Source organism: Squalius cephalus (assembly GCF_949319135.1).
Source record: "Squalius cephalus genome assembly, chromosome: 25".
Taxonomy (NCBI): Eukaryota; Metazoa; Chordata; class Actinopteri; order Cypriniformes; family Leuciscidae; genus Squalius; species Squalius cephalus.
Genome location: NC_137146.1, coordinates 19,393,912 through 19,416,636, shown reverse-complemented (window position 1 = coordinate 19,416,636; position 22,725 = coordinate 19,393,912). Strand labels below are relative to the sequence as shown.

Here is a 22,725-nt window from a genome sequence, read left to right as displayed (position 1 = left end):
CTTGATTTTCATTCAAAACCTACTTTTTCGAACTCCTCCTAGACCGTTTGTCCGATTTTCACCAAAATCGAATCGTATCATCTCCAGACTGTGCCGACTAAAAGTTATGGATTTCGTGTCGATAGACGAAACTGTTTTCGTATAGCGCAGCAGCAAAGTTGAGGCATGATGCCAAAAGCACTATTCAGGCTTTATCTCTGAAATCCCTTGAAATATTGACACCAAACTTTGTATATGTCATTGTCACTTCACTCTGACCACATCACATCAGTTTTGTAAATGCTCCACCTATTGGTCGAAAGTGATAATCCATTAAATCATATTTTAAATGACTTTTTATATGATTTTTCAGCCATTTCATCTAAAATCCTCTTTAAATGTATTTAATTGCTCATTGTTCCAGTTGGTCTGACACCTTCAGCCATGTTGGCATATCCTGTCATCTGCTTGCGCTTGGCCCCGATAATTGCTGCTTGCAGCTATATTTAGGGGCCAAGCACCGAAGGTGCGTAGGCACCTATTGTATCTGTTCCCGTTCTTATTAGGGGCCAAGCACCGAAGGTGCGGAGGCACCTATTGTTTTCGTTCCCGTTCTTATTATTATTATTCTTCCTTCTTCCGACTGGGAGTCTATGGCAGCCCATAGAACCGATCGCGGGAAAGTTGTAATGGTTTGACATTCTGATAGAGGACAGTCCCAACATTAAATACACTGATTTTGGTGTGTCTAAGTCATTCCCTCTAGCGCCACCACCTGTCCAAAGTTTCACTTTTATTTTGCTAATAACTTTTGAACCGTAAGGCCAATCAACAAAATTCTTTTTTCCTCTAGTTCCTGAGCTCATGCTGATTCGATTGCACCCTATGACGTCATTTTCCGTCATATAAATATGGCCGCCATTTTGAATTTTCTGAAAAAGCTACTTTTTCGAACTCGTCCTAGACGGTTTGTCCGATTTGCACGAAAATTGAACCAGATCATCTTCAGGCAGTGCTGACCAAAAGTTATGGAATTCAAATTGATTCGTCAAACCGTTTTCGATAAACGCACGAATACATTTTACGTAGCGCTAGCAAAAACAGTCGTAAGGCTGTATCTCCGCAACGGTTTATCGTATTCAGACCAAACTTTGTACATGTACTCACAAGCATGACCTGAGGCTACATGCTGCGTTTCGGCGCAGCGCCACCTACTGGTCCGGAGATATGAAAAATGGCTATTTTTGCTTATAACTTCTGAAGAGTTTGTCCAAAAATCATAAAATTGGTCTTGATAGATTCAGGGCGACATGCTGAGTCGACTGATATCCAATTTTGCCATATCGGCCATTTTGACTGTTGGCCATTTTGAATTTTGTGCTAAAATGCTGTATTTTAACAACGCATGAACGGATTGTTACGAAACTTGGTATGGGTCATCAACACGATGTCCTGAAGGAGTGTGAGAAGTTTCGAAACAGCGCCACCTAGTGGTGAATTTTTTTTTTCAAATGCTTATAACTTTGGGTGTGATAGACTTATTTTCACGAAACTCATCTCATTGGACTCCTGAATCGTTGCCGAGTCCAACGATACCAAACATGCTAGGTTTTGCCTTACAGTTTGTGTAGCGTTGTGATTTAGCGCTTAAAAAACAGTAGGCTATATCTTCGAAACCGTTTGTCCGATCGAGACGAAACCACCGTCAGAAGTTTGGAAACATAGGTCGATAGCTATACGCCAATGCCCAAATGCGAAAATATTGATGTTTAGGGGTAGTAATATTCAATCAAAGTCATGTGTCAGTCATTTTTTACCTGTTTTTTCATATAAATGTCTATAACTCTAAAGCAAATTGAGATATTTTCACCAAAACTGACACACATATGTATGGGCTCACTCTGAGGACACGTAAAAAAAATTGTGGGACTGAGCCTCTTGGTGGCGCTATAATAGAACAAAACATGAAATTCCCATTGACTTCAATACAGTTTTGTGAGATAAAATGCTATTTTCATTCAACATCTACTTTTTCGAACTCCTCCCACACCGTTTGTCCGATTTTCACCAAAATCGAATCGTATCATCTCCAGACTGTGCCGACTAAAAGTTATGGATTTCGTGTCAATTGACGAAACCGTTTTCGTATAGCGCAGCAGCAAATTTGAGGCATGATGCTAAAAGCTTTATTCAGGCTTTATCTCTGCAATGCCTTGACATATTGACACCAAACTTTGTATGTGTCATTGTCACTTCACTCTGACCACATTACATCAGTTTTGTTAACTGCGCCACCTATTGGTCGAAAGTGATAATCCATTAAATCATATTTTTAATTCTTGTGTCTATGATTTTTCAGGCATTTTGCCTAAAATCCTCTTTAAATGTCTTTAATTGCTCATTGTTGCAGTTGGTCTGACACTTTCAGACATGTCGAAATGTCTTGTCGTCTTATTCTGCTTGGCCCCGGTAATTGCTGCTTGCAGCTATATTTATTATTATTCTTCCGTTTCTTCCGACTGGGAGTCTATGGCAGCCCATAGAACCGATTGCGGGAAAGTTGTTTTGGTTTGACATTCTGATAGAGGACAGTCCCAACATTAAATACACCAATTTTGGTGTTTCTAAGTCACTCCCTCTAGCGCCACCACCTGTCCAAACTTTCACTTTTATTATGCTAATAACTTTTGAACCGTAAGGCCAATCAACAAAATTCTTTTTTCCTCTGATTCCTGAGCTCATGACGATTCGATTGCACCCTATGACGTCATTTTCCGTCATTAAAATATGGCCGCCATTTTTAATTTTTCTAAAAAGCTACTTTTTCGAACTCGTCCTAGACGGTTTGTCCGATTTGTACGAAAATTGAACCAGATCATCTTCAGACAGTGCTGACCAAAAGTTATGGAATTCAAATTGATTCGTCAAACCGTTTTCGATAAACGCTCGAACAAATTTTACGTAGCGCCTGCAAAAACAGTCGTAGGGCTGTATCTCCGCAACGGTTTATCGTATTCAGACCAAACTTGGTACATGTCATCACAAGCATGACCTGAGGCTACATGCTGCGTTTCGGCGCAGCGCCACCTACTGGTCCGGAGATATGAAAAATGGCTATTTTTGCTTATAACTTCTGAACAGTTTGTCCAAAAATCATAAAATTGGTCTCGTTAGATCCAGGGCGACATGCCGAGTCGACTGATATCCAATTATACCATATCGGCCATTTTGACTGTCGGCCATTTTGAATTATGTGCTAAAATGCTGTATTTTAGGAACGCATGAACGGATATTTACGAAACTTGGCATGGGTCATCAGCACGATGTCCTGAAGGAGTGTGAGAAGTTACGAAACAGCGCCACCTAGTGGTCTTTTTTTTTTTTCAAATGCTTATAACTTTGGGTGTGATCGACTTATTTTCACGAAACTCATCTCAATAGACTCCTGAATCGTTGCCGAGTCCTACGATACCAAACATGCTAGGTTTTGCCTTACGGTTTGTGTAGCGTTGTGATTTAGCGCTTAAAAAACATTAGGCTATATCTTCGAAACCGTTTGTCCGATCGAGACGAAACCACCGTCAGAAGTTTGGAAACATAGGTCGTTAGCTAAATGCCAATGCCCAAATGCGAAAATATTGATGTTTAGGGGTAGTAATATTCAATCAAAGTCATGTGTCAGTCATTTTTTACGTGTTTTTTCATATAAATGTCTATAACTCCGAAGCAAATTGAGATTTTTGCACCAAAATCGACACATATATGTATGGGCTCACTCTGAGGACACATAAAAAAAATGGTGTGACTGAGCCTCTTGGTGGCGCTATAATAGAACAAAACATGAAATTCCCATTGACTTCAATGCAGTTTTGTGAAATAAAATGCTATACTTAACAAATGCATTGGTGTAATATTACGAAACTCAGAATGTGCCAACAACACCATCCCCTGAAGGTACTCAAAATATTTCGAAACAGCACCACCTAGTGGTCAAAAGTTATAACAACATTTCCAAAAAGGCTAATAACTTTTGAATAAATCTGGCTATTGAAATGCCACTGGTCTTACTAGATTCCTTGGGTCAAGCCGAGAACATAGATACCAAGTTTACCTTATTTGGCCGAACTTCCTGTCCGCCATCTTGATTTTCAGTCAAAACGTACTTTTTCGAACTCCTCCTAGACCGTTTGTCCGATTTTCACCAAAATCGAATCGTATCATCTCCAGACCGTGCCGACTAAAAGTTATGGATTTCGTGTCGATAGACGAAACCGTTTTCGTATAGCGCAGCAGCAATTTTGAGGTATAATGCTAAAAGCACTATTCAGGCTTTATCTCTGCAATGCCTTGACATATTGACACCAAACTTTGTATGTGTCATTGTCACTTCACTCTGACCACATCACATCAGTTTTGTAACTGCGCCACCTATTGGTCGAAAGTGATAATGCATTAAATCATATTTTTAATGACTGTTTATATGATTTTTCAGCAATTTCACCTAAAATCCTCTTTAAATGTCTTTAATTGCTCATTGTTGCAGTTGGTCTGACACTTTCAGACATGTTGGCATGTCTTGTCATCTGATTGTGCTTGGCCCCGATAATTGCTGCTTGCAGCTATATTTATTCTTCTTCTTCTTCTTCTTCTTCCGCTCTGGGAGTCTATGGCAGCCCATAGAACCGCTTGCGGGAAAGTTATGAAATTTGGCACAATGATAGAGGACAGTCCAAAAAGTCACCATACCAAATTTGGTGTCTTAAAACCAATCCCTCTAGCGCCACCACCTGTCCAAAATTTCACTTTTATTTTGCTAATAACTTTTGAACCGTAAGGCCAATCAGCAAAATCCTTTTTTCCTCTGATTCCTGAGCTCATGACGATTCGATTGCACCCTATGACGTCATTTTCCGTTATTAAAATATGGCCGCCATTTTGAATTTTTCTAAAAACCTACTTTTTCAAACTCGTCCTAGACGGTTTGTCCGATTTGTCCGAAAATTGAACCAGATCATCTTCAGGCAGGGCTGACCAAAAGTTATGGAATTCAAATTGATTCGTCAAACCGTTTTTGATAAACACTCGAACAAATTTTACGTAGCGCCTGCAAAAACAGTCGTAGGGCTGTATCTCCGCAACGGTTTATCGTATTCAGACCAAACTTGGTACATGTCATCACAAGCATGACCTGAGGCTACATGCTGCGTTTCGGCGCAGCGCCACCTACTGGTCCGGAGATATGAAAAATGGCTATTTTTGCTTATAACTTCTGAACAGTTTGTCCAAAAATCATAAAATTGGTCTCGTTAGATTCAGGGCGACATGCCGAGTCGACTGATATCCAATTTTACCATATCGGCCATTTTGACTGTCGGCCATTTTGAATTATGTGCTAAAATGCTGTATTTTATGAACGCATGAACGGATTGTTACGAAACTTGGTGTGGGTCATCAGCACGATGCCCTGAAGGAGCCTGAGAAGTATCGAAACAGCGCCACCTAGTGGTGAATTTTGTTTTTCAAATGCTTATAACTTTGGGTGTGGTTGACTTATTTTCAGAAGACTCATCTCTTTAGACTCCTGAATCCTTGCAGAGTCCAACAATACCAAACATGCTAGGTTTCGCCTTACGGTTTGTGTAGCGTTGTGATTTAGCACTTAACCTGTTAAGCTTCACCAGTGCGTCGGCGCACTGAAGCGTTTTTTTTTTATTTAGTTAAAAATTACTATCAGATTTAATGTTATACATTGACAAACTATACATCATTAAAAAGATATAAGACTCAAGTTTCAGTATTTGACCACTATTGTATTCTGAAAAACTTATAGTGACAGTTATGTCTTAATTTGTGTCAGGAGTTATGAAATGAAAAAATGAGTCGATACCTTTAATATGAATTATGACCGTCAGCCGCTTTCATTCATAAAAAAAACTCCCGTGCTGTCGTCATGACAGCGATACACAAAACAACGTCCCTAAGGGCTTTAGCTCAAAAATGTGCAGATTTGGAGAAATATTGATATATTTTCATAAGTTTTCATCAGATTTCTATAGACAGGAATAATATTTATTGAATTTATGCCCAAATGCGTCGATGTAATCATTATGAGCGCTGGACGCTGTGATGTATTGTGTTTTCAATCCATACCAACAGCCTGAGGGCGCTACATTCACAATAATAGTCCATTTATGTAACATGAAGAAGAACCATGATCATGTGACAATCCAGGAAGTCTCGAACACACACAAAGCTATCAGAGATCGTTGTTACATGCAGAAAAAAGACTTTTTGAAGACAATAAACATGATTGAAATGATATTTGGTTTACCTGTGTTCTTCAAATAATGTCAGGTATTTCCATAATAATAGATTATATTTATAATGTATTGCTAATCGATATAGACTTTATCATTGTGCAGAATAATAAAAAATATATATTTTCTGTCTGATTTTTTAATCTGAAGCGAAATTATATCACAGAAGATTATTTAAAACACTCTACTTGCGTTATAAATTAAGTTTGAAGCACAAAAATGGTTTTAATCTCATAAATTGTCGTGTATTGATGGTGTGCTAAGCTAACATGCTAGCTAGCTCTAGGTGCACCTGCCACATATTGCAGTTATCCTTTTATATATTTTTTTCTAAATATGCTTACTAAAATGTTTCATTATTCAAGCAGGGCATTTGATCCAGTTTTTAAATGTTAAGTAAGAACTTTGATAAAAGAAATTAGGGATTGAAACCCTATGAATAGCGTTAGTAACTATAATGCAGACAAAAGAAATGCATATTTCGAGCCATAACCTGGCTGGAGAGGTGTGAATGTGTGCAGGGGGAGACTGAGACTGAATGGGGCTCGTTTGCACCACAAAACAATAGAGACAATATACTGGATAGATGGTTAGAAGATGGCAATAAACATCAGAAGCATCTTTAACGTCAAATCAAAATAAAGTCAACTGACATGGTCTTGAAAAACATGTAACTAAATACAGAGTTTTGGACTTATTATCTTCAGATTTTAAACATAAAATGTTTAGACATGTGGCTTTAGCTGTAGTGCATTTCTAGATTGCTCCAGTGCCAACTTCAATTTTATTTTCATGAGGATGTTTCATAAAAATTAATTTCTAATAACTTTACAAAACTTTGAAGCTATTTATAACAATTTTTTTTCATTATGACAATAATTAATTCTACATTTACAATAAACTGCCAGGTGTCAGCTTTCAAATGAGATCATACTTGTGCTTTTAGTGCAAAGGGTTCATGAACTGTATCTGTTTAAGTTTGGGTATGTCATTTCTGGGGATTTTTCAAAAGTGGCGTTGCAGCTTAACAGGTTAAAAAACATTAGGCGATATCTTCGAAACCGTTTGTCCGATCGAGACGAAACCACCGTCAGAAGTTTGGAATCATAGCTTGTTAACTATATGCTAATGCCCAAATGCAAAAATATTGATGTCTAGAGGTAGTAAATTCCAATTAAAGTCATGTGTCAGTCATTTTTTACGTGTTTTTTCATATAAATGTCTATAACTCCGAAGAAAATTGAGATATTTTCACCAAAATCGACACACATATGTATGGGCTCACTCTGAGGACACATAAAAAAAATGGTTGGACTGAGCCTCTTGGTGGCGCTATAATAGAACAAAACATGAAATTCCCATTGACTTCAATACAGTTTTGTGAAATAAAATGCTATATTAAACAAATGCATTGGTGTAATATTACAAAACTCAGAATGTGCCATCTGCACCATCCCCTTAAGGTACCCAACATATTTAGAAACAGCGCCACCTAGTGGTCAAAAGTTATAACAAAATTTCCAAAATTGCTAATAACTTTTGAATAAATTGGCCTATTGTAATGCAACTCATCTTAGTAGATTCCTTGGGTCAAGCTGAGAACATAGATACCAAGTTTACCTTATTTGGCCTAACTTCCTGTCCGCCATCTTGATTTTCATTCAAAACCTACTTTTTCGAACTCCTCCTAGACCGTTTGTCCGATTTTCACCAAAATCGAATCGTATCATCTCCAGACCGTGCCGACTAAAAGTTATGGATTTCGTGTCGATTGACGAAACTGTTTTCGTATAGCGCAGCAGCAAAGTTGAGGCATGATGCTAATAGCACTATTCAGGCTTTATCTCTGCAATTCCTTGACATATTGACACCAAACTTTGTGTGTGTCATTGTCACTTCACTCTGACCACATCACATCAGTTTTGTAACTGCGCCACCTATTGGTCAAAAGTGATAATCCATTAAATCATATTTTTATTTACTGTTTCTCAGATTTTTCAGGCATTTTGCCTATAATCCTTTTTTAAATGTCTTTAATTGCTCATTGTCGCAGTTGGTCTGACACTTTCAGCAATGTTGGCATGTCTTGTCATCTGATTGTGCTTGGCCCCGGTAATGGCTGCTTGCAGCTATATTTATTCTTCTTCTTCTTCTTCTTCTTCTTCTTCTTCTTCTTATTCTTCCGCTCTTGGAGTCTATGGCAGCCCATAGAACCGATTGCGGGAAAGTTGTTTTGGTTTGACATTCTGATAGAGCACAGTCCCAACATTAAATACACCAATTTTGGTGTTTCTAAGTCATTCCCTCTAGCGCCACCACCTGTCCAAAGTTGCACTTTTATTTTGCTAATAACTTTTGAACTGTAAGGCCAATCAACAAAATTATTTTTTCCTCTGATTCCTGAGCTCATGCCGATTCGATTGCATCCTATGACTTCATTTTCCGTAATAAGAATATGGCCGCCATTTTGAATCATTCGCGAAACATACTTTTTCGAACTCGTCCTAGACGAACCAGATCGAACCAAAATTGAACCAGATCATCTTCAGCTAGTGCTGACAAAAACTTATGGAATTCAAATTGATTCGTCAAACCGTTTTCGATAAACGCTCGAACAAATTTTACGTAGCGCCTGCAATAACAGTCGTAAGGCTGTATCTCCACAACGGTTTATCGTATTCAGACCAAACTTGGTACATGTCATTACAAGCATGACCTGAGGCAACATGCTGCGTTTCGGCGCAGCGCCACCTACTGGTCCGGAGATATGAAAAATGCATATTTTTGCTTATAACTTCTGAACAGTTTGTCCAAAAATCATAAAATTGGTCTCGTTAGATTCAGGGCAACATGCCGAGTCGACTGATATCCAATTTTACCATATCGGCCATTTTGACTGTCGGCCATTTTGAATTTTGTGCTAAAATGCTGTATTTTAAGAACGCATGAACGGATTGTTACGAAACTTGGTATGGGTCATCAGCACGATGTTCTGAAGGAGCGTGAGAAGTTTCGAAACAGCGCCACCTAGTGGTGAATTTTTTTTTTCAAATGCTTATAACTTTGGGTGTGGTCGACTTATTTTCACCAAACTCATCTCATTAGACTCCTGAATCCTTGCCAAGTCCAACGATACCAAACATGCTAGGTTTCGCCTTACGGTTTGTGTAGCGTTGTGATTTAGCGCTTAAAAAACATATCAACGTTATGAGAACTTTCATCAATCACAAATAACGTCATAAAGACGTTCCAAGAACCTTGTTCTAAGAACGTTTTTTTCTCAACGTTACAAGAACGTTAATAATGTTATATGAACGTTCCGAAAACATTATTTTAATAACGTTTTGTACTAACATTTACACAACTTTTAAAGAACGTTAGTGAAAGTTCTGGGAACGTTCCCTGTTAGCTGGGTTTCTATTGTGTTGTTCTCCACATGTCTTGTAAGATTTGACTTGTCTAGTTGTATGTTTGAATTTTTTTTCTTTTTCCTTTGTGGTGGGTTTGTATTTTTGGTTTAGAAAATGTAATTTTTCTTCTTTATGATTCCATTGTTTGGACTGTGTACTACCCAGAGACTCGTACAAAATTTTGTGTACTACACAGTAAAATGTGAATCTTGAAGTAAAGTTTTTTCTGTTATTTTTGTAATTCAAATATTTAATTCACTTAGAAACTTTATACTCTGGAAAAATGTAAACACTCTGGACAAATGTGTCAACAGGTTTTGGTACTTAAAAATCCTGTTACTTTGAAATCCAGACCTGTAGCTGTAAGAAATTAATTGCTTACATTTTATGATAATATTATATTCATATAAATATAAATAAAAACAGGGCAGCACAGCGGCTCAGTGAGTAGCACTATCACCTCGCAGCAAGAAGGTCCCCGGTTCGAGTCCCGGCTGAGCCGGGAGTTAGCAGGTTCTCTGTGATAACCTTCAGGTAAGCTACAACAGTTTCAACCACAGTTCAAACCCATGCAGCATAGGTTAATTAGCGATACTCAAGTGTCTGTGAGTAAGCCTGGTGATGGATGGGCCAACCACATCAGGGTGATGTGAACATCCCCAAAACATTCAGAAATAACGTTTTAATAACATTTTCAAAATGAGTGAATGGAATGTTACTTTAACGTTCACATTAACCAAGAAAAAACGTTCTTAATACATTAAAAAAACTGGACATTTCCAACGTTTAAAAAACATTCAGAAATAACGTTTTAATAACATTTTCAAAATGAGTGAATGGAATGTTACTTTAACGTTCACATTAACCAAGAAAAAACGTTCTTAATACATTAAAAAAACTGGACGTTTTCAATGTTTAAAAAACATTCCGAAATAACGTTTTCCTACCCTAATGGGAATGTTAGCAAAACGTTCTGACAACTTATTTTTGTTAGCTGGGTTTGAGACCTGAACCAAAAAAAACTTTGAATTTGCCACAACAGTATTAGCACCCAGCCGACGTCGATGTGTAGACGCGCTAGGGTATAGTATTAGACTCAGCTGAAGTCGACTGTAGACTCGGGCTGGAGTATAGACTAAACGTCGACTGCAGACGTTAGGGGATGTCGACTGTAGACGAGACCCAGCTGGATGTCGATTGTAGATGAGACCCAAGTACGTAGTTAGGTTTAGGGGAAAATCTACCACAATTTGGCGGGCCATCCAGGAGTCCTCGGAATCTCCCTCTGTTGGGTGGACGCGGGGACGAGGAACCACGTTGTCTGCATTCTGCCAGACTGCAGAACCCTGTTCGACAGAGGGACCATTCCAGATGGGCTAAAAGGACTTAAGGTTAAGGTAGGATGACAGACTTCACATTTTTCCTTTAAAATGCTTCTAAATTAATTAAAAGGTTTAATTGAATTTTGGCTATTCTGTTAAGTAAAATTTTAAAGAAAACTGGTGATCACATTTAAAAGATTTAAGGAATTAAAAAATATATTGACTATTAAGGGCAATGATTATGGTTAAATTCAACCAAATTGGTATTTGTTGAGTATTTTATTTGTTGTGTTTGAGAGTGCGTCCAGAAAGCTGTCAATAGAACTTTGTTCTGCAAATAGCAACTAGTCATGATGGAAACCAGATTTGGGAGGGAAAATACCCCAAGATGCTGTAGTAATGCAACTTGCTTTTTGTTTGAATGAGACTTTAATTCTGATTGAATATAAAGAAAGATGCAGAAAGAAAGTTGAAAGACTTAAACAAGATTGATAGATCAATATTGTTATCCTGAGATTTATGAATTTTTACATTTTGAAATCAATTAAAAATCGCAGAAATTGTTAAAATGATAAATCATAATAATAGGAATACGCACCTGTGAAGCACTCTGAGATAGTTAGGAAATTTTGAGTCATGAAGAAACTTTTATGAGTTAGACTTTGATTTATTAATGTATATGAGATATATAAAACCGAGCAATAGGTGCTCTTAAAGTGATGAATAAATAGTAAGATATTAACTGCACATGTTTAAATATTATACTTTCTATCTGAAGGTGTCTAGAATTTGTATCCCGTTATCCCTGGGAGACAGTGTGAAAAAATTTATCCATTGCAGAGATTCTAAGATTTTGGTTTATGTTAACTAAGATAATTTTTGTGCATTGTGCATAGTTTGAGAATGAGATTGGGTGCAGTGATGCGCGGGTTGATCCGAAATGAGCGGGTGCCTGCGGTCACCCGCGGTTACCCGCGGTTACGAGTCATCCAAAAATATTTTTAATGATATTCGGGTCGCGGTCGGTCGGGTCGTTTGAAATAAAGATGCCAATTAAACCTTTGTAATTTATATAGTACTAGAGAGCATATGAGCGGAGTGGGGCGGTGAGAATCTCCGCTCATCGCTCACGGAAATGTTCACCCCTCCGCTCCCCCGCTCAAAGCTATACATCATTCAGGCCGCTCCGCTCATTATCGCTCAGTCAGCGCTCAACGCAGTTTGCTCCGCGCTCCACTCAAATGGACCCCGCTCGCTCCAAAAAAAGAAAATAAATCTACATATATATCACTTTTAGCTTAGACCACAGCCTTACCTCCTAAAGAACTAATGAGCAACAACAACATTTTTCAAAGAGAAAAAAAAAATACAATTACAATTTCAAAAAATTGGCCAATTACAAATTAGGCCTAGGCTATGTAAGAAAGAAGGAATATAGCCTACACAAAGTCCTGTAAAATTAAACGAATAAATGGGCCTAATAATATAAATAACAATTATATAAACAAAAATATAGCCTACATACATTTTTTTTAAAGTAAATTTATTAGGCCAGAATTTTGATAAGTGAACTTTTGTGCAATGCGCACGATTAAAATTTAAATGGGCTTATATCCATTGTACACACAAACTGCTGTAAAATAAAACGAATAAATGGGCCTAATAATATAAATAAAATTTTTATAAACAAAAATATAAAAAAAAATACATAAACGTTTTAAAAGTAGGCTAAATTAACTATTAGGCCAACATTCTTATATAACTGAACTTTTGCGCAGCGCGCAGGATTAAAATTTAAATGGGCTTGTATCAATTGTTTGAATATTACGCTATATTTAATTTACACTTTGTTACAAGTTACCGTATTCAATTTGCTAACCTTTTGCTTTCTTCCCAGCGTGTTCACATAGCACACTGCATGTTTTTTCGAGAGATGTGTCTTTTTAGATTCCAAAATGAACCTTTACTGACTGAAACGATGTCTCCACAATCACATTCGTTTTCTTCCACCACATTATAGTTAGTTTTATATTATAGTAGGCTACACCTGTATGACTTCTTATTTTCCTTTTTGAAGTAGCCTACTTTTTTAACTCCATTATTGAGCCGAATTTTGACTGAAAATAGAATCCATCTTGCAGTCATCAACAGTAGACGAGTCAGGCTTGACTGAGCATGCTTCAGAATCGTGGTGTGCGCGGAGCGAAATTGGAGCGGGAAACAGGGCGACGCTCCGTCCTTTTAAAAATGCCGCTCTGCGCTCTGTCCAAGATCCGCTCGCTCCCGCTCCACTCCGCTCACATGCTCTAGGCCTACACTTTACTGGCTGAATAACCATGACACACGAGCTCAGTCTGCAGGTATAGATGGAGGCGGCAAGAGAAAAGGTGAAGACTGGGGAGTGGAAGCTACTTTTAAAAAATGCGGGTCAGGAAGCGGGTCGGGTACAATATTTTCTTCTTTTTTTTTGCGGTCCGAGTTGCGGGCGGGTTAGTTGAAAACGTCGGTCGGGTGCGGGTTGTTTATACATTGACCCGCGCATCACTGATTGGGTGACCCAATTTAAATATAAATTGTGATTTAAACAGGCACATAACAGACATCTTACAGCCATTTTATTTTGTTTTCTTGTAAAAAAGAAAAGACAAAGAATTATTTTTGTTTACATTATACACTATTCTAATTAGAGTAGTTTTCTTGCTTTTTCCTGCGTTTTGCAACGAAGAATGCTTGCTTTTTTCCGCAATGAAGGACTAAGCTTTTTAATAAAATGAAGAACTTCTGTGTTGATAACCAGAAGAGACTTTTGGAAATTAAGCTGTTTAATTTGATTTTTGCGGTTCTCTGAGTGTTCAAGATTTCAGACAGCTGCCTTGATAGTTGCTATGACTGCAGAAAAATAAAAGAGGAAGTGGAGCCTGCAGCCACCCTCCTGAAAGAGGAAGTTGACACTCCTGAGAGGGGTCAGCATGGGGAGACTGAGACAGTGCAAAGGTGACAATTCACTTGAGACTTTTCCTAAACACAATTTTGCCATGCATTATGCAATTTTGTGGCAGTATGGATCAAAAGCCAGACCGAGGAGAGTGCCATCACAGCCTGACGATCCAATGTATCAGCCTGAAGTTCAACTGAATGACAATCCACAAAGAAAGACAATCCAATGCATTTTCAATGATCACTACAGATACTGTTTCAAATTTAGTTATTAGTAACTTTATTTTTTGATTATTCACTGGTTTCAGCAATTCTTCATATTTCTTCAACTAACACTTTGAACCTGCTTTCAATAGGTACCAGTAACAGCCCTTCTGCCACAGCCCTACTGCAGGAAGTTCAATAGCGGAAATGAGAGCATGACTAACAAATCAGTTAAAACTGGGGCTGGATTTGATAGTGAGGGTTCTTACACTAACCAACAAGTGGTAAAAGCATAAATAGGTTATTGACTATGGAGAATTCTCTGAAAAGAGAAATTATGGCTAGAAAAGCAACAATCTTGGTCACTCCATTTCATTAAAAGGTTTTTTTTTAGATTCAATAAAAACAATGAATCTAAAATCACATGCTGTCATCACCAGGGGTATGAGATGGAAATGTTATTTTCTTTTTGTCCATGGATCAAAGTTTGTGTGAAGATTTCCAAATCTTCTTTTAAATAGCTTATGAGCAACAACAAAAAAAATTAAAATTGAAATTGTGCAATGAATGACAAATGTCATTTGAGAAATTAAAACTGACTCTCTCAACTGCAACTGTAGGTCTATACGATTATTATTTAAAGTGTTTAATCTATTTGATTTTGAAAAGTTAGGTTTACATTCACTGTGTTAAACTCATCGGACAATTGAAAATTGATATCCTAACGTTTAGACGACTGTCGCAACGGGAATGTCACAGTGTGTCAACGTTCAGTAGCTTCTGTCGTCGTCAAAGTTGTTACTGTTCAGATTTGGTGATATTCCACTCCTAATAAATATATATTCCCCATTCAGTTCAAAAACTGCAAAGGCAGACAAAAAGGTATGAATCTCTGGCCAGAGAGGGGTGTGTGAAAGTGAGTGTGAAATAAGGTGTTCTAAGAGACACTAAGACAAATAAATTATGTCAATCAAAACAGCTCTATCTAAATTTATAAAGTGGGCACAGAGGGTAAATATGCCCAATAAAATAACGACCTTGGATGATTTTGGCTAACTATCCTGAGCTGGGTTATTGTTTTTTGCAGAAAGAAACTGTGCCACACCTGCGCAGCACATAATTTGTGAAGGCAGAGAGCAAGCAAGCTTGCCCTGTCCACCCCATACTTAACTTTTTCCTTTTGCATGGACGTCATGATGGATCCCAACGAACAGGACTGATTCAACATGAAATTTCACAGGTCTCATCAAAAAAGGACGACTGGCCAGACAAGCATATGAGTCTGGCAACATGATACATGTTGTCACTAACAAAAATACTAAAGGTCTCCTTAAGGTTGTTCTTGTGGTTCACTCCACAAACAAGGTCCAGTAAAGTGTGGTTGTGATCTGAGGAATGCAAGGTTGCAAGGTTGGAGATTGTGACACCTCCGTCCAAGCCTCTCACCTTAAACTACACCAACCAAACCCCACACGCCAACGCAAAGCATAAAGTGGGGGATCAAGGACATGCTAGTAACGAAAGCCCATTGCAACGGTTCGCAAAGAGTCACCCTGGTGAAGATGGAACGTCAATGGGGCAACGAGATGATCAACACACCTGGAGGAAGATATGGACCAACTAATGGTTTAATCTTAGCATAATAATTAATCTGTGTGATGTTTATTGATGTTTTACTTGGTTCAATCAAACTGTAGGACTGAGAATTGATATAGATCTGAGATTTGAACAATTACTGATTAATTTGAAAATATTTTAGGTACACGTAAATTGAAAAGAGGAAAATCTCTTAATTCTGTAGACTATAGGGACTATTTTTGAAGAAATTTGAGGGTTTAAAATCCTAATGCAGACATCATAGATGCTAAAAAAAAATTATAGTGGCAATAGTTGTTCTCTAATAAGAGAATGGATGATAAGTTACTTTGCTGGTCTAGGTCCGAATAGATAATTGGGTAAACTTCTATACCGATGAATGAATGACTACATTAAATATATTTTAGGTGTTTCCATTTGCTAAAATAGCAAAAGAAAAACTTTCAAAAGGAGATTGATTTTGGGAAACATATTTAATTTCTGGATTATTATTAGTTGAAGAGCTTTATTGCATAACCAAATTTCCAACATATTACTAAATATTTTAATGTTTTAATAAGGCCAAAGCATGAATTAAAACAAATTATATAGGGGGCACAAAGACAAAACCTAGACCAAGAACAATGTGACCCAAACATGTTAAATTTAAACTGAAAATTAGTCTAATCCGCGAAATCAGTTAATTCTGGAAAAATAAGATGGTAGGAAGATAGGTAGTTAAAGATTAAATGGCATGTCAGCAGCTAAGGGATATTTGTGTTAAGGATAAAAATGTAAAGATTCTAGAACTTTTTTGGTTAGATTTTATTACACAGATCCTTAATTAGATTTGACTAAGTAAAACAATCGCCTGCTTGAATTAAAAGCTAACAAAATAAGGTTAAGAAAAATAGTTAATCAGTAGTATCAGCCTGTTAAAGGCCTAATAGATCAATGAGATTCGAAATCCAGAGAAAGATGATACTTAAACTTGGCTCAAGGTCTACTAAAGTAAAAAGGCAATGGACTACGGGATGATTCGATAAAGAGCAGGTAAATCATCCAGGTATGGAAAATTCATTTGAAGAATTAAAAATCTAAGTAGTGGTCATGATGATTACGACCAGAGAGTGGAGTGTGATAGATTTTTTTAATTAATAACTAACATTAGTTTTTCTTGCAGGAACAACATTCATATGCTTTTATGTATGTTCCCCTTTTTGCGAAAACTTGTGTTGCCATACCCCTTTTTACTCTGGTTGTGTGAGTGTAAAAACAACAAATATGGGAAATGAAACTAGACAGATGACTAGGTTTGAAACCCTGTGATTATGAAGGAATCATTACCTAGCAACAGAAGGGCTTGGCTAAAAAGAACCAATCAAATTGTGGGAAATTATGCAAAGTTTCATGTCATTTTGCCATACCCCTTATTCTATAAAAACTGTTGTATTTGTGTTTTCGGTGGGATTCTCTATGGAATATGTCTGAGATCCTCCGGCCTTGCTCCTTCTTGGGAGATTCTCTGGAGAACTGCTCTGAGATCCCCCGCATTTTGAGGACATTTGCTGAAGTCTGTATGTCGATTTTTGCCACGCAGCAATGAAGCTAGTTAGGGGAACAGGTATTAACACCCAGCCGACATCGATGTGTAGATGCGCTAGGGTATAGGATTAGAATCAGCTGAAGTCGACTGTAGACTCGGCTGGAGTATAGACTAAACGTCGACTGCAGACGTTAGGGGACGTCGATTGTAGACGAGACCCAAGTACGTAGGTTTAGGGAAAAATCTACCACAGTGACTATTATGCTTAGATCACATATAAGTCATGCAATTGTTATAACTATTGGACAGTTGACTGAAAGTGTTTCTTGTTTCCTATCAGTATGATCGTATGCTCATAATTCAGAAGATGGCTTGATTGAAATCTGTGTAAGATGTATCGTATTCTTAACCCCCTGAGGTCGACAATCACGCCGGCATGATCTGCTCGTTTTTTTTTTATATCAGTGCAAAGTATTTTACATACTTGTATTGTACATCATTCAAAACTGTTAAATGTCTTCTTTTATTTGTGTACACTCATAATAAAAACAAAATGTTGTGTTTTTCGTAAAACAAAGAAAATAAACATGATGCGCGTTCTGCCGTCTCTCTCAATGTGAAACTCATTCTGAAACGCGACAGAAATTGACCTGTAACTCAGCGAATGTTTGTCACACAGACTTGAAACGCATGTCTATACAACGCTTGGAATCTCTATTTTTAAAGTATGTAAATTATATAAAAAACAAATATTCTATTTTTAAGTAATCCATACGAAAGCAGCGGCATGTACAGTTTCTCAAACGCGCCCTCATTAAATTTAATTTGAACACGCCTACAAGCGCACGAGCGATTGACATGCAAATGATCCATGCGGAGAAACGCAGACCTGTAAACGCCCTCATTACCTCAAAACAAAGAAGCAGAGACTTCGTAACTTACTCCTTACTGTGTTTGAAAGACGCGCCAGAGCTTACATTGGATTTAGGCTACCTCAGAAGAAGAAGAACGCGATTTGAAGACAAGAAAGATTTAAGGTAAGACATTTTTACATATTAGTTTGTTATTGTTGCATAAATGTCACATTGCAGTTGAACTGTTGCTAGATATATGGGGAATATTATAATATTTAGACCCGTGTTTACTGTTAAGCCTACTGTGTTTGTGGATATCTGGTCAAACGTAGATATGTATGGTAACCATAATGTTTTATATTTGAGCGCGATCGCGTTTGAATGTATCAGATTTTGCAGCGCGATCGCGTTTGAATGTATCAGATTTTGCAGCGCGATCGCGTTTGAATATCATTTGAAAATTTGAAAAGCAAAACACACCAAACGGCTTCATGTTTTTACTATTATCTCATTTCATATCATCATAACGAATGGAAACATTTGAAGTAACATGATAATCAATATACTTTTCTCTAGCTTGGTTGTTACTGAAATATTTTGGAAGATTTATACTGCTATCAATTGTTATTATTATTTTACCCAGCACTGCGCATAGCTTATGCCTACAAGGCACAACAAACCTGGTGTTTATTATATTATATATTGTTGGAAACATTTGTGTGTGTGTGTGTGTGTGTGTATTTTGTGAATTTTAAAAAGCAATTTTAACCAGAAAAATCTAATATTTATTTGCAAAATCGTGCAGGCCTTTCTCTTGATATCAGTATGTTCACTTTTTGCCACTGAGTCCTGCCGACTTCAACATTCACATGAGTCTCTGGAACATGAACATGGTAAAGTGAAAATCAAACACCTTGGAAATGAAAGGTATGTACAATGTTTTTAGGAATGGCACAAAGGTCTCTGTCTTTGAAGTGTTTTTTTGGCATTTGTTGTGTCTATTTGGGTTATGTTGTGTTGTAAATAAATCCAAACAATTTAAAAGCCATTCTTTTTTAAATCTCCTCATTTACAGTATTGTGCAAGGTTGCTCAGAATGACAGGGCTATTAGGAGCTATATTAGGATAGCTCCTAATAGGGCCGTTGGGGAGGTTCTTTGTCTTTCTCAGGTGAGAAAAGCTTACATATTAATGAGCTGCCGCATAAGGCTTTCTAACACAAAACACGTCGTAAAAAATTTAAATCAATATATTGTCTTATCTGAATGAGCAGTCAGGGTGATTTTCACATAGTTTTGCAGCAAATATTCTAGGCTACGTGATACTATTTTCAAAAGTCTTGTGAAGAAATAATCAGTATGGGTATCATGAGCTTATTTCAGTGAGAATTTTTTTTTGTATTTTCACAAACCACGCATAAATGTCATTATCTCAAAACTACAAACTTTAACATACATGGTGCTGATATATTATTGTAGCAGAGTTTGTGCTGAATACAGTGTAATTAGACTTTAGCCATGAAAATGTCACAAGTAACAGAAATAACCAGAAATGTCAGAGCATGTCAGAACACCTCCAGGGCCCAGAAAACAGCTCAGACCCCAGAGGGTTAAAATAGGAATCATGTCTAAACTGTACTCTCTGCTAGAGCTGGAAAGTAAAGAGACCACAGCTAATGCATAATTTTCGATGAGAGGGGAAGAAAATGCCACCCTTTAAATAAAGACAGCGTCTAATTGGTCAGAACTCATCCAGGAGGCTGGACAAACTTCTTAGTTTAAAATCTTAGGACACGAACAAAGCATTGGAGTAGCCATGACGATGTAGACGAGTAGACGAGCAGGCAAAAGACTGCAAATCAAGATTAGAAGAAGATGGGTTAACTACTAACTACTCTCGTCTCACTTTTCTTTCTCTTACTTTCTTTTCCGTTGAGAGTCTCGGTTCTAAGTTAAGATTTGCTGCACAGTTTTGGGCCAACGATTCAACAGCAAAGCCTGCTTCCAACTTCAAAGACTTTCCATCCATCCATCAACACACCATGTGATTGGCCGCCCAAGACATCCATCCCGACACGACAAGACAGCCAGCCTATCAACGAACCAGGGAAACCCCTTTTAGGCTGACAAAGAGAATCCCCAAAGGAATGCAACAAAGGCAAGTAGCAGCCTCCAGACTCTTAGCTGAACTAATGCTTTGATATAAAATGTAAAAATATTTTAAAGAGAAGTGTTCTTGTGTTATGTGCTCATGAATTTAAAGTCTTAAACTGCTGATCTATGTTACCGTGCTAATAAATAGTGTTTTCACTATAGTTTGGATAGTAATATCCGCTGCAGAGCTGATAGTTACAATGATAAACACTAAGCATAGCGCTATGTGCCAATGGCTTCTGTGTGTTATGCATCACGTATAGTCTGTTTTGGTTTCGTTTTCACTATGTTCGGTCACTGTTTTGCCTGTCTGAGTTCCCAGTTAGTTTCCCTGGCTGTTAATTAGTTTCTACACACCTGTTTTTCCCATGTATTTAAGCCCTGATTTTTATTCTGTTCTTTTGTCTGGTTTCGTTTAAGGGGCTGTTTACTCAACACCGTTTTCAACTAATACCGTTTTATGCGTTTTGGCCGTTAATTTACACGAAAACGGCATTTTGGGTGCCTGAAAAGAAAACTTTTGAAAACGGGTTTGAAAGTTTTAAAGGGTCAATCTAAAGTTTGAATACATCTTTAAATAACTTTCTATACTGTTGTTTAGTTTCTTATGCGAAAACACTTGAAAGAAATCACCTTGCCACATGGTAAAATCTGAGTGATGGCCCGGAACATTTTTTGGTAATCTTTAACTCTCACATCGCAGGGTGATCTCCTAACCACAGCCTTTTCAAACTCCTGCCATATCTCCTCACAATTATACCTGTTAGAGAGAAAATGACAATTTCTCCAATTTGTAATTACATTTTTCAAGGACTTAATGCAATACTGTATTATCTAATGAACGTGAAAGTGATGAGCCAGATGCCAGAGCTGAACTGTCTCTGCAAATACTGCAAATATCAATGAAATCAAATGAGACAGACTTAATAAAACAATATATTATTACATTTTCCTATTTAGATATTTTAAATAAGCAATATTAGTTTGCAACATGCTTATACATCTTACCTGGGGTGGGGATTAACCAGGGTTACATATTCATAACACCGTCCGATGACAATCTGTTTAAGATTCGGGGTGGTCCCAAACTTTGCTGTTACGTCCGTGAGAAAAAACAGCATGGCAAATTCTAAAGATATTATAACATGGGAAGCAAGGGATAAGAAAGAGGGGAAACAAGAGCACATTAATCTGGTTTTAATTTATTTGCACTGGCTTCCAGTTTGCTACAGAATTTATTTTAAAGTGTTGCTTTAAAACATTTGCATAAAGACCAGTACGTCTTTAAATCCTTGAATGGATTAGCTCTTGCATTCCTTTACAAAAAATAAGTATACTTCAAGTTCATTTTATTAAGAATACTTAAAGTCTGCGTGAACCGGAAGTTGCAAACGACTTTTCTCCAGTGTTGTGACGTATTTCCCAGTGAAATGGAATATTGAACAGAGGACAGGGTTTTACTCTAGCGCTCCTCCTCTCCATCTCTGCTCATGGCCGACTAACGGTTTGAGGGGAGTGGTTAAGCGTTTCCCAACCCAAGCCGTCAAACCTACATCATCAGAGAAGGAACGCCATTCCAGACCGGAAGCAATTTTTCAGACTTTGATTAAAGATTACGACGGCAAACAATTTTTTTCTGTGTATTAACTTGCACGGATTAATTTTTCACCACAAGACTAGTAATATGCGCTAACAAAGTAAATAGGGTCAATTTTGATTTCAGTTGGACTTTAAGTTCAAGTGTATTTTAAATATTCTTTATGTAGTAAGTATACTTATATCAATGTACTAGAAGTATACTTGTAAGTGTACTGTTTCAATACTAATTGGGACTAAATTGGCCCACTTATTAGTGTATAAAAGTATGCTAAAGTATTCTTTAAGTGTAACAGTAGTAAACTTTGAGTACAAAACTAGTTTACAACTAAGTTTTTCATTTGTACTGCAACTATACTACAAGTGAACTTACAGGTATATTGATAGTTTACTAGTTAAATACTTGTACTTCTACATTTTTTAGTTTATGAAAGGACACTTTGAAGTATAATCTCAGTAAACTTCTAGTTTTTAGTAGTTTTATACTGCAAGTATACTTGTAAGTTTTCTTTAAGTGACCTAACATCATACTTATAGTTTGATATTTATAATTTTTTTTGCACTTCAAGTATACTTCTATGTTCCTATTTAGGTATTAATTTGTTATACTTGATATATTCCTTAAAGGGGACCTATTATGCCCCTTTTTACAAGATGTAAAATACGTCTCTGATGTCCCCATAGTGTGTATGTGAAGTTTTATTTTAAAATACCCCACAGACAATTTTTTAGAGCATGTTAAAATGGACACTTTTGGGGGGTGAGCAAAAACGCGCTGTTTTTGTGTTTGTCCCTTCAAATGCAAATGAGCTGGTGCTCCCGGCCCCCTTTC

General features: G+C 37.3%; 1 protein-coding gene across 1 annotated transcript in view; it reads right to left on the bottom strand.

Moving 5' to 3' along the window:
* Nucleotides 1–21,420, bottom strand: part of LOC307153911 (ADP-ribosyl cyclase/cyclic ADP-ribose hydrolase 1) — a 479,938-nt gene extending 458,518 nt beyond the window's left edge. The window contains exons 1-2 of the mRNA XM_079863707.1: nt 21,306–21,420; nt 20,931–21,057 (exon numbers count right to left, since the gene is read on the bottom strand). Coding sequence (XP_079719833.1) covers nt 20,931–21,057; nt 21,306–21,418 — 240 coding nt within the window. The 5' untranslated portion in view covers nt 21,419–21,420. The remainder of the gene's footprint in view (nt 1–20,930; nt 21,058–21,305) is intronic.
* Between the last annotated feature and the right edge of the window lie 1,305 nt (nt 21,421–22,725).